Source organism: Acinonyx jubatus, chromosome C1, assembly GCF_027475565.1.
Source record: "Acinonyx jubatus isolate Ajub_Pintada_27869175 chromosome C1, VMU_Ajub_asm_v1.0, whole genome shotgun sequence".
NCBI classification, from domain to species: domain Eukaryota; kingdom Metazoa; phylum Chordata; class Mammalia; order Carnivora; family Felidae; genus Acinonyx; species Acinonyx jubatus.
The window spans coordinates 180,775,762-180,789,125 of NC_069381.1; the positions used below are offsets into that span (position 1 = coordinate 180,775,762).

Sequence of the window (13,364 nt, forward strand, 5' to 3'; positions counted from 1 at the left end):
TAGAGGAAACAGAATTGTTAGGTTAATTTGTATTTTCTGATCAGTTTTGTATCATCTAATTAATTAATTAATTAATTGCCATGTTTAATGTTGCAACTTAAAAATAAATGAGTAAATTCTTGCTTTTAAAATATAAAATAAAATTCATTTTGAAAGCAAAGTTATAAAATTAATTTTCGCATGCACCTTTATAGCTATGTGCTTGGTCACAGTTCCTTTGGCTTATGACCCTGATTTGTTTTTCAGGTATTAATATGAGTGTATTAAAAACTAAAAAGAGCACTCCCACAGTTTAGCTTCTCCCAACCCCCCTGCCTGACAAAATGTCAAAAATTGAAGTTCAGATGAGGAAGTGATAACTGGAAGTATCTACAATAGACAAATTGACTATTTTGAAAAACGTGGCCTTGGGGCACAGTCGGTTAAGGGTCCAACTCTTGATTTCATCCCTGCCTTGGACTCTGTGCTGATAGTGTGGAGCCTGCTCGGATTCCCTCTCCCTCCGTCTCTCTGCCCCTCCCTCCCGCTCATGCGTGCTCTATCTCTGTCTCTGAAAATAAAGAAATAAACTTGTTTAAAAAGTGGCCTTATCAAAATGCTGCTCACTGCAAGATTACTATGAGCTTAACTAGGAATTACACCTACTGTTTCTACAGAATTTAAATTAGGAAGGGAAGGGAAGCACATTAGAATGAACTAAACACGAAACCCTAGCCTTGCCCTGACTGTGTGTAAATATGCAGCTCTGCTTTGGCTGCCACTTGAGGATTGAGAGGAAATCATTGGTACATGAAAGTGTCTCAAGTGACTTCACAGACTTATGCTTCTGGGCTGTGGTGACCACAAGGCTGTGGAGCCTTTTCTGCAAGGGCTGCAGAAGATGGAAGAGGGAGCAGGACTCCCAGCATCACAGTGAGAAGACAATTTTCTCTTTTTGTTATTCAGATCTTGTTCTTAAGGATCAGATGTTTTTATATTCTCAGAACAGTATAACATGATTCATTGTACCCCCAAACCCCTGCTTTTCAATTCTGTCTTCTGAGATATAAATGAAGGCGTATATCTTTCTTCTATATTGTATTCTAAAATGCTTTCATGGTCCCTCTGCAAGGTTATACTTCAGTGTTTTTCTGAAAGCACATCAGAATTACCGTGGGTTCCTGTTAAGATGCCCCCTTCCCCCATCCCTTTCCAGATGATTATTCAGGGAGAGGGGAATGACCTTGTTGGTTTGAGGGAGCCAAACAGAGGGAACTTTGGCTCCCCTTCCATTTTATTCTGGTGATTATTTTAAGGGCAGCAATATTAGCTGCTAGTTCAGCTAATTTGATCCTCTACCAGATTTTCCCTGAATTGTTTAATGTCAATTTTCATGTTGATTTCTTGAAAAGAAAAGGATTGGGCCCATTTGTATAATTACATAGTGATAACGATTAAGAAGGGATTCTGGCAAGTTTTCACAGCTGACAGCAATAATCCTGGAATAATGTAGTGTTATCTGATTACCACATTATCATGTTTCCATGGCAATGTGGCTTTCAACCTTGGTGGTGTGATATTGCCTAGGATGATGAAGCAACAACCTCAGTGTAAGGACACATTGGGAAAATATTTTTATGTCATCCAATGACATACTTGAGTAATGAAAGAAATGAAGGGAAAATACCTTATCTACAGACCACTCAAGTTATGGTTTAGGTGATAGAAGAGTGGGAAAAAGTTGAAATTGCTGAAGGAAGACATGATTGTGTACAAGATGAAAATATTTAAGGAAGAAAGTTTTCACTGACAATGGTTCTAACTCATGTTTTCAGACATGTGGGCCCCGAAAGAAAGGTCATGACAGTTATTTGTTTTTCTGGGTATGAGTATATGTGTAAGCTTATGTATCTTTATAGTGATGTTATTTATTTCTGCTCCTTTACTGACTTGTAATCATCAGTGCTGATTTAGTATATAGTGAATCACAGTATTTACATTTTCTGAAATATCCTGATTTATGACAGGCTGAGTGATCACGCTTGCATAATCCTGAAGTTTCAACTTCAGGATTTTGGTTCTGCTAAAGGATTAGTTCCTATAGAATAGTTTGGTTCACATCCCAGACTCTTCTTCTATACTAAAAATTTTTAGGCTCTATCCTCCACTTGGACCAAGATGAACTGTATGTGGTATCTTCTTTTTTTTTTTTTTTTTGTATTTAAATGGTATTTTTCTTTATATTTAAAGATGACATGACTGACAGTGAGTACTATCTTTGTGTGTACTACAGCAGCTAAGACAAGCATGTGACTGACAGAGATAGCACATTTGGACAAGAATAAGAAGGCAGAGGATAAACCGGTTTTATCAACAATCTTTGTTACCGGATAGTAACAATGAACCTTGACTTTCAGCTTATAGCATCTACCTTGCAGGCACTTGGAAGAACACAAGTTACAAGACGTAAAGGATTAAAATAAACATCAATATTGCACAATATTCCTGAGTACAAAAGAACAGTAGACACTGTTTGTTCTAGTGTGCCTTGTTACAAATGGGTGATTACTGCTAAAAAGTATTTTTCTACTATTTTCGTTTATTTATCTATTTATTTATTTTTAGAGAGGGAGTGTGCACGTGCGTACACATACTCGAGACCTCTTCTTTACCACCTTTGGTCTCAATCCTGTCTTCAGTCCCAAATCAACCAGGTGGGGCAGAGACAGAGGGAGAGAGCAAATCCCAAGCAGGCTCCATACTGCCAGCACAGAGCCGGACATGGGCAGCACAGAGTCAGACATGGGCAGCACAGAGCTGGACATAGGGCTTGACCCCATGAATCCTAAGATCATGACCTGAGCTGAAATCAAGAGTCAGACACTTAACTGACAGAGCCACCCAGGTGCCCCTGTACTATCTCCCATCCAGGGTAAACAGCAGATTCTAAATGGAGACCTGCTAAATGGTGATGCTGCTTTTTAAACTCATTTTAAACTTCACTCAGGTGAAGATTCTGTCTAACTTTGACAGTCTTTACTCCTCTTTTTAATGCTGCTGTACAACCTATACTTGCCCCGGTATGTAAGTTTGACCTGCCATAACCCAAGTGCAAGCCTCGTTATATACTAAATTTAAGCTTAACCAGACACAGGCTCCTTCACGACAGATACAGCTGTCACATCTTTTTAGTAATTGATTGATTTTTTTACTCTTTAAAATTAGTTTTTTTTTAAAATCACAGAATATGTATTCCTTGTAGAAAGTCAAATAGCAGAAAATGTATAAAGACAAAGCAGAAACGCCCACTTTCCCTGTCTCCTACCCATAGTCCCAGAGCTAATCATTCACTAGAATTTGCTATGTAGCTTTTTAGCCTTAACACACACCATTCCTAGTGACAGACATCTATACTGTGTCCATTTTTTTTTACTGTTCGAAACAGTCGCTTTATGAGCAGTCCAGCAACTAGCCCTTTTGCTATTTTAATTACACATGAAGATAAGCCTTCACAAGGAGGGTGTGAAAGGCCTACTGTGACCCCACAGCACCTCAAGGGGAACAGGGGTACAGGAGAATCTAGAACAGTGGAGAGGCAGTGGTGTTATCTCTGCTTCAAAGACAATGTACAGCTACTCCTTGTTCCAGTGAGCCCTCTCCTCATCAGGGAAGCCTGTGACTTCATACAGTCTGACATACAGGACAAGGTGGTCCAGTCAAGTGTGTCTCTGGTTTCCACAACCCTCCCCCTTCACATTATACTCGGTCTCAATCCTGTCCTCAATCCTAAACCAACCAGAAGCAGGAGATGCTGAAGGAACTTCAGCTTGTGTTTTCTGGCTCAGCACCCAGCCCAGCAGGCTTGCTATCTAATCAGTGCCCAAGCAGTCACTCATACTTTAAGACAAAACTATTTTTTTTTTGCATTTTAATTTTAAATAAGCTCCATGCCCAGTGTGGGGCTTGAACTTGCAGCCCTGAGATTAAGAGTCACATACTCTACCAATGGAGCCAGTCAGGCATCCCAAGAAAAATTTAGACTCACGAGAGTAGAATCCCTGAGTGAATGGGAGGGAGGAATGATAAATATATTTTTCACCGGGGATAAAGGAACATGAAAGGTTCAGAACTCAAGAGTACTCTTAGGAAGAGCTAACTGTAATGGGCCAGATGATATCCTAAATTACACACCAATGATAACCATCAAAAAGAGATGAGAAGGCCAAATACCCAAGTTATTCTGAGGGAGAGTGGGCAGTGGGATAGGCCAATGCTTGGGCATGGCTATGAGGGGTAGAAAGGCAGGGAAGAGGAGTTCCTTTCTCACTACCTCCTGCACAATTCTTCTAATGTTAACGAGTTTCAGAAGCTTGTGAAAGTGCAGATTCATGGTTTCACCCTCAGAGCTTCTGACTGTTCCACTGGGGTGGCCCTCCAGCATTTGTAGGTGCATAGGCTCCCCAGGTGTTTCATATTGCTTCGTTTAAAGACCAAATCTTGTGAATTACCACTGTATTGTGACCTGACAGCTATGTCACAGATTTAAACAGTTGGGAACTAATGCTTCAGGATGTTGTCATTCACAACTTGAGTACAGTTACCAATAGATCCCGGAGAAGAAAAGCAGATTAATTGTTTATTTCTAACCCCTCCTTTTAAAGCTTGAGTATCTTTACTCTGTATCAGTCTTTGTCTCTCTTCCCACCTGAAGAAGATGCGGCTTTAATATAAAACCATGCCAATCAAATGTTTTTACAGTGTGGGGGGAAGTTGGGATACTGGACAGGGGTAGGTTGCAAAACTGGGAGAACCAGAGGAGGCAGCAGGGTGGGTGAGACTGAGAAAGGAGGAGCTGCCTCCTTCAGCTACACCTGACAATTACTCAAGAGTGTTGAACCACAGTTGACGCCGCTAAAGGGTAAGGCCACGTGGTACTGTGCTGTCCTTGGCAGGTAGTTACTGGCCCAGGCAGGACCACGTTGGCACTCGATCATTTTCTGGAAGCCAAAGAAGGTAGAGGGAACATCTCTGTGTCCAGGGGACAGCAAAGCTCTTTATACAGAAGGCTTAATTGGTTTCTCTCGTTCTGTCTCTAAAAAAAACAAAGTACGATTGACTAAAGGGGAAAAGGAAAGGTTGGTATTTGTGAAGTGATGGCACTTTGGTTCTAATGTAGGCAGTTTATTTTAGTGGAAACAGCTAATGAGTTCGTGCTCCAGGGGAGAGCTCAGCCACCTTACCAGAGGGGAGAGGTGAAGGCAGCAGTGCCTGGGCTCCTGCCTCCCTTGGATTGCGTGCACAGTGAGGAGGGGGAGGACAAGAGGTCTACAGAGGGGCCTGAGTTGTTCTGTTTGCAGAGTTACATCAACTCAGTCTTCACTCTAGACATTTTTTTTTTAAGCTTATTTATTTACTTTCAGAGAAAGACAGCACGAGCTGGGGAGGGGCAGAGGGAAGGAGAGACAGAGCTCCTAGAAGTCTCCACACTCAGCAGAGAGCCTGATGTGGGGCTCGAATTCACCGACTGTGAGATCATGACCTGAGCCGAAATCCAGAGTTGGATGCTCAACCGACTGAACCACCCAGGCACCCCTTGACTCCAGGCATTTTGAGCTGCCCTGAGCTGGGAGTGGGTCTTGCGCCCCTGCCTGGCTCTGCTTGCATGCCCTTGGGGAGGAGATGTTACAGTTTGTACATCTATAACTTGAGGGGATTAGATTAGCTGATCTCCAAGGTCCATGAAATCAGATTAGAAGTTCAGTGAAATGCTTTTTGTAGGCATTAAATAAGCATTTGCTGAATTGAGTTATCTAACAAATGAACTATATTTTGAATTAAATGAGAGTTTGTAAGGCTACTCTGGTATTACCTGTCATGTCGCAGTATAGGTGTAGGCAACACGCTTGTCAGGAGCCATCCAAACTCAGCCAGAGTGTGCAGCAGAGGGCCATAATCCGTTTTGATTTCACAGCCCTGCATGAATAAGCATAAGAGCTCATAGCCTTAATGGCAAGATGACCAGCAACACAAGTGATTACAATAAAGGGTGATGGGTGTTACAATAAAGGGAGTTCATGCTCCATTAAGTACAGTTTCATCAGCTGCAGTCTTCCTGGGCTTCATTTTCTGCTACTTGCTGCGTTCTAACCATTTAACCAAAGTAGAGACACTGGGGATCAGAGTGGAGAGAGGTTTCCATCTGGTTCTCCAGAGTTTGGGCCTGCCTTCCTTTGTGTTCCCTCAGTCTTGTTCAGGCATCAGACTTTAAGGTATGGGGCTAGGGGATCTGCATTTAGAAAAGCTCCCTAGTGACGTGGATTCAAGTAGTTTACAGACCATACTGGTTAGAAACACTGGACCAGGGGTTGGGAAGTGAGGATAAGAGTAGGAAGTGAAGATCAGGAAGTAAAAGGCAAGTGGGGCTTAGATGCTGAGTTGTTTCCCTGCTTTTTATTCATGTGGAATTGATTTTTACTAGGAGCTTTACCTCTCCCCCCAAATCCTTTTCTCCCCCCTCATTGGGATTTCTAGTTTATTTGAAAATGAGCTATGCCTCTCTGTATGCCTTTATAAGGCCAGAAAGGCACATGTGTCTATGAAACAGCCTGTCAGTGAGGGCCTCATACACACAACACAATATACCTGAATTCAGTCTGTACACCTCAAGGGCAGTCCATTCGGTGACATCTGAATTCAGAGTGCACAACATCAGCAGCAATGTCATCTCTGATTAGGAAGGACAATGCTGTGTGTACATATTTGGCCTGGTGAGAGAGAGAACACCTTTTGGATATTTTTGCCTTTGAAAGTCAATTCACAAGGTAAAATAAATAAATAAATAAATAAATAAAAGTCAGTCACATTGGTTTCTTGGAGATAAAATAGTAGTTATTGACTGAGTTTTTTTTCAGTTTCAACCAGTTGTCATGGCATGTGTAAAGAGAGTCTCAGTGCCTGGGAACTTTATTCAGGATTATAATGCCAAATCCTTGGGAATCTACTGCTATTTAGGTATAGGTAATTATTTTACTATCTTATCACGGAGTTGAACATGGAGTAAAGGAAATCACCTTTTCACAAATCTATACAGTTTGTTTATGCATTTGTGATAAAATTCTGAACTCTGCACAAACATGTGTTTGAAGGATACTGCAGGTATTAGGCAATGAAGATCTTTAACATGTAAAACTAAATAGAAAAGTAAAGCTAAACTGTCAGAAAACTGCAGTTTACCTCAATAACAGTCCATTGTTCTACTACGATGGCATCATTTCCTTTCCTACTGGAACCTGGAACTCCAGAACCTTCTTCTTCATAGATAAAGAATCCTTCCAAAGATTTAGGCAAATGGTCCCCTGTGAGGAAAAGGATGCAATTAAGAAGGGTGGCAAATACTGAGTGTCTCCTAAGATCATCTAAATCCTTAGATAACCCTTTTAGGAAGCTGAAAGAAAAGCATATAAATTAATCAGCACTTGTTTTGGCTGAATCAATAACATCCTCCTCTTTGAGAGTTGTTATTGTTGTAGGGTTTTTTGGGGAAGGTCAAGACAATTTTGTACTTCACTGAATTAAAATCAAACTGTAAATATGAAAACTACAAACACAAAAACAAGATAAAATAATATCATACAGTGAGAAACAAGTGGATTTCCTAAGTCTAAAAAGCACTGGGAACTGACCTTCACCCTGAAATCAAATTTTGGTTTCTGACCTATATGTTTATGCACATTAATTACACCATTAGGAGAGAAAACATAAAAATGTATATTCTTGAAACTATAGGTGTGATATTCAAACTAATGTGAGGTAAGATTACTTCAAAAAAATATAAACACGAAACAATTCTTTACCTCAATGATGCTTTTAAAAAAATAATGAAAGAATGGTAACAGGAAAATCCTAAACAGAAGTCATTGTCAAAAGAATTCCTGCTGGGAAGGAAGTTTTAAGGGAGGGCCTCTCTGACATTTTCTTGAATAGTTGACAATAACCAGCTGGCGAAAACTAAACTGATTTTATGGACGTTCTTTTGTCTCCTATTTTGCAATAGGAGACAATTTTCCCATGGTCACGTGCTGGCTAAACAGTTTGGTTTTTATACAGTACAATGTCGCATCAAAGTCTCTCTGCTGGACATTTATCTAAATTATAGCCTACAACATTTTCAAGTGATCTATTAAGCTTAAAGATAAAGAAGCCAAACATAATTTCAATGTAATTTTTGGTTTTGATTTTTATTAACAGGCTATAAGCTTTAGGAGAAAATCATCATCATTATTATTTACATCATTTACAATTAGGGCAGAATACCGTGAAGAATTTACCTTGTTCAGATTGGTTCCCTCAAACCCAGTAAAGTTTAATTTACTAGTTAGAGTTAGTTTTCTAATTACAGTGTATGTTCCACTTCCTTTAAATGTACTTGTCCACTGTCATACCAAAGTGACCAGTGGAAGCAAATCTTTTTATCGTAAGTTTAGAGCTTCACAAGACCGTCTTTAAAAATATGTATGTCCCAAGTCCTTTTTTAGAAAGGGGGTATGAATTTTAGAAATAATTATGTACTGTGATAATTATGTAGTTAATTATAATCTGCTTCTTATTTACTTTGGGATTACAATGTGGTTTTGTGGCTCTGTGTCTGTTTTCTTATTCTCAATATTGGGGTATCCTAGTACTTCTAAATTTCTTTTGGTTTAAAAGAATGAAACCATGGTACACTCAAAAAATGCCACACAAGAATAAAAAAGTAAGACTCACTGCTATGTAGCAACATGGATGAATTTCAGAAACTATGTTGAGAAAAGAAGCCAGACACAAAAGAGTAAATACTGTATACTTCAACCTATGTGAAGTTCAAAAACAGGCAAAATTAATCTATGGGGATGGACGTTAGAATAATGCTTCCTCTGGGTGGGAGGACATTGACTGGGGAGGGTCATGAGGTGGCTTCTGGGATGTTGGAAATGTTCTGTACCTTTTTTTCCCCCTCTGAATTCTTTCCTCCCCAGCTTTATTGAGATATAACTGATATATAAAGAGATGCTCTATATCTTGAATGTTTGTTTTTATTCAGCTGTACGCATAAGATTAATGCACTTTTCTATATGTGTATTATACTTATGTCCCTCCCTTCTCACTTTAGAGCCCCCAAGGTCCTGGCTGACCTTCTTAGCTCCCATGCCAGTCCCCAGAGCCACAGATGAATGAAGCTTACACAGGAGAAAGTATTTAATATCTCCTGAAAAATTCTCCCTAACAGAAGTGGAGGCGAGGCAGGGTGTCAGGGAAGGTCCCATGGGGAGTGGCTGTTTGGGTGCTTGGTGTGTTAAATCTTCCAGGTAATGGATGAGTTGATAATTGTAAACGGTTACTTAATAACTGTTCCTGAATTGAGTCATTTTTTTTTTAAATTTTTAAACATTTTTATTTATTTTTGAGACAGAGAAAGAGTGTGAGCAGAAGAGGGACACAGAGAGAGGAAGACACAGAATCCAAAGCTGAGCTGTCAGCAGAGCCTAAAACAGGGCTCAAACCCATGAACCATGAGATCATGACCTGAGCCAAAGTCTGACACTTAACCTACTGAGCCACCCAGGCACCTATAGAACTGAGTCACTTCTTAACAGTACATATTCCAGAGCTTCCCACCCAGTATGTCTTGGCCCATTGGTGTTCTGAGAACCCCTTCCAGAAGTGCCAAGATATGGGATGCCACCTCCTGCTCAGAGAAGTTTTATCTTCTTGTACCCATGTGCCTTATTATCTTATCATTTTCTATGTGTGCATAATATGAAAATGTTACAAAGCATTGACCTGACCCACTGCTTCTTAATTTTTTTTAGCCAAATACCATCAGTAGCAAAGGAAAGTATACCTGTACCCTTGAAGGATGGTCTCCAAGTACAGTTTGAATTGATTTGTGGCAAGAATAAGGTTTCTTTAACGTCTTAATGTTTATATCTTAAAAGCCATGCAATATTTGCATTCCTTTCAAATATATTATGTAAAAAAGTAAAGTTCTCCAACTCCCCATATTAAGTAATATTGACATTCTATCCTTTGAATCTGTGTACTCCCTAGCACAAGGCTGCATACCCTCAGGGTACTTGGGCCCTGGTTTAAGAAGCACAAGCTTAACAAATTCTCAGGGAGTGGCTTACTTGTCTGGCCGTGTGCTCTGACACATTCATTTCAGCTACATATGACAGTGTCATTTATGTAAATGTGAGGAAAGGTAACATTCCATTTTAGTATTTTTGGTCCATGTGTCATTTTTGGCATCAAACTGCCTAGAGGTAGGCCTGGAGGGCAAATATGGAGACTCCCATTTTGTACCTCATTCATGAACATTCTGTCTCCAAAACAAGTCTCAGCCTCTTGATGGCACCCCCCCCACTTCCACTCTTGCCCTCTCTAATCCACTTCCCAAAATGAGGCCAAAGAAGTTATTTTAAGAATGCATATCAGGTCATAACTCCCTCTTTTATTTATTTATTTATTTATTTAATTTTTAAAAATGTTTATTTTTGAAAGAGAGAGCGAGAAAGTGAGCCTAAGTGGGGGAGGGGCAGAGAGAGAGGGAGACACAGAATCTGAAGCAGGCTCCAGGCTCTGAGCTGTTAGCCCAGAGCCTGACACAGGGCTCAAACTCATGAAATGTGAGATCATAACCTGAGCCCAAGTCAGACACTTAACTGACTGAGCCACCCAGGCACCTCCATAACTCCCTTTTTAAATCTTCAGTGAATGACTTGGAATAAAAATCCTGGCAGGATGTTTAAAGTTTTTGCTTAGGAGCACACACTCCACCTAGGTGCCCCCTGCCCCACTTTCTAATTGCATGAAAATGGGCACATTTTTAAATATTTCTGTGCCTCAGCTTCCTCATCTACAAAAGAGGAATAATCATACCAACCCCACAGGGTTGCTGTGGGATTAAGTGAGTTAATAAATTTAAAGTGCTTAGAACAATGCTGGTGTATAGTAAGTACAAATACATGTTAGCTCTTGTTGCATTATTTATAAGATTGGCTGCTGCCTACCACTTCTACCTTGTATGGAGCCATTCTCTCTTCATACCCTGCTCCAGCACACAGACCTTTTCCCTGTTCCTCTTTCCTGCCCTGGGGTTTTTGTACATCTGGGGGTGTTTCCTCTGCCTAGAACGGTCTGCCTGTGGCTCTGGAATGCTGGCTTTCCAGTCTCAGTGTGATTGGTGCCTTGTCAGGCGGGACCTCCTGATCCCTCCTTACAATATGGTGTTAGGTAATGTCACAACACTTTTCTCCAGTTTGAAATTAGATACATATGTTTCTGTACCCATTACCGCCTGACTGCCTGATGCCACAGGGCCAGCTTTTTGAGAGTAGGGAAGATGTCCATTTTGCTCATCGTTGTAAATCCAGTGCCTGGCATAGGGCCTGGCATACACATATTTGTGGTGAATAAATACATTTTCTTTGTCAGTACTCTACCTCACTCCTCATTCTGATACACCTTGCCTGTCAGCTCACATAAGCCTTTTTATAGGGGTGAAGAGTTTGAAATGAACTTAAGTCTAAAAATTCATAAAAAATCAAAATGTAGCCTTAAGATGTGGGTGAACTAAAGGTGGGAAGAGACTATTCTCTGAGGATAATGGGGGCATTTGTAGGCTAGTAGAGTATGGGGACTCATGGGTGTATATGTGTCTGTGTCTGTGTCTGTGTCTGTGTCTGTGTGTGTGTTTTATATCAGCTGGCAAAGCTGCTCATCTCAACCCATGCCAACTGCCCACTGGATTCTACACATTCTGGTAAAATAAAGTGTTTTATCTTTGTTGGCTCAATTGGGACCAGTTGGAGTTCTTTGCCCTATAGTGCAAGCCCCTGTGCGTGTGCAGTGATTCCAGCAGAGGACCGGTTTGGTGAGGACCCAACAATGCCGGAGAATGTCAGATACAGGAAACCATTGCAGTGGGAACCCTCAGGCTGCAAGAACAGCAAGACGGCCGCTGGGTACCTCTCCTGTGGGGCTTTTCGAAGCAGAAGGCTTTGAGAGTGCGTGGGAAAGGGCACTGAAGAGGAATTTCACAGTCCTTATAACCTCTCCACCGTGACCCCACCAAAGGAGAAAACTTGTTAAAAGTTTTGTTCCCCCTCTCCCTCTTTCTAGAGGAAGATATTTTATGAGATTTGTGGAATAAGGTATTTAAATGTCTGTGCAATGTCTGGTTTTGTGCTTTTATTTCTCATGGTGAGCTGACTTCTGACAATATTTTGGAAGAGGATGGAAGCAAGACAAAACAAAATACGCATTGTCCCCTATGTGCTTTAGCTGTCAGGCATCAAATGTCCCAGAACAAAGCAACCAATTCAGCCCTGCTTCCTCCGGCTTGCTTCTCACAGTGACACAGGCATGGGTCACAATTTCCCCTCTGCAGCTTCCCTGTGTACTCCTAGGGAAGTCCCAAGAGACACACCCAATTGCCAGGCCCCACAGACCGTGGTGGCTCATTAGGGGCTTGGCATGGCCTGCAATGTAAAATGTCTAATGAGACATTCCAGAGCTGCTGAGAGGGAGAGATTCTCCCCTGAGCTCTCTAAATAGCTTCTGAGGCTTTATGAACAAAAGCTCTACAGAGTCTCTGGCTGGCAACTGCTGTGGCTAATTTTATTTTCATCAGGCAAGGCCCAAGGCGGGGATGCCAGAAAGAGATTCTGAAAGGAGTAATTCTCGTTTTTCCTTCAGCAGTTAGTAACAAACCAAATTTTGAAATGTCTCCAACTAGACTTTTTGGAAGGAAGAGAAGAGAGAAAGAAATATATGAAGCATAAACTGACCTCCAAGTAGCTGATCCATACTAAAAGTACTGTAGCTGCACACAAGCTGCAGGAAAGAAAACTAACTCCAGAAAATAAGCTCTGACAGTGGGTAAGGCACTGTGGGAGTCATTTTGTACATACTGCATCTTATCAAATTTTTATAGCAGTAAAGTAGGGAGTATTTTTACTCCCCTTATAGGAAACTGTGGCTCAGTGAGCTCACCTCACTTCCCCAGATCACCCAGCTAATAAGTAGAGAACATAGGATTCAAACCCTGGTCTATCTCATCCTAAAGTCCATGCTCTTCTTAGATTTTGCTGTTTCTGGGACACCTGGATGGCTCAGTCAGTAAGGGCATGAGACTCTTGATCTTGGGGTGTAAGTTTGAGGCCCATGTTGGGTGTAGAGATTACTTAAAAATAAAAATCTTATGGGTGCCTGGGTGGCTCAGTTGGTTGAGTGTCTGCCTCTCGGTTTCACTCATGTCATGATCTCACAGTTCGTGGCGTCAAGCCTGGAGTCGAGCTCTGTGCTGAGCATGGAGCCTGCTTGGGATTCTCTCTCTCTCTCTCTCT

The 13,364-nt window shown here is 41.1% G+C and overlaps 1 protein-coding gene and 1 long non-coding RNA gene across 6 annotated transcripts in view; one reads left to right on the forward strand and one right to left on the reverse strand.

Moving 5' to 3' along the window:
- The window catches only part of LOC128314100 (uncharacterized), a 120,961-nt gene that overhangs the window by 29,572 nt on the left and 78,025 nt on the right, over positions 1–13,364 (forward strand). The window lies entirely within an intron of this gene.
- RFTN2 (raftlin family member 2) overlaps positions 1–13,364 on the reverse strand; it is a 79,701-nt gene that overhangs the window by 21,681 nt on the left and 44,656 nt on the right. For all 5 annotated transcript variants that reach the window (XM_053215506.1, XM_053215508.1, XM_053215507.1 and 2 more), the window contains 2 exons: positions 7,213–7,334; positions 5,849–5,952 (listed from right to left, as the gene is read on the reverse strand). In XM_053215506.1, the coding sequence (XP_053071481.1) occupies positions 5,849–5,952; positions 7,213–7,334 (226 nt within the window). The remainder of the gene's footprint in view (positions 1–5,848; positions 5,953–7,212; positions 7,335–13,364) is intronic.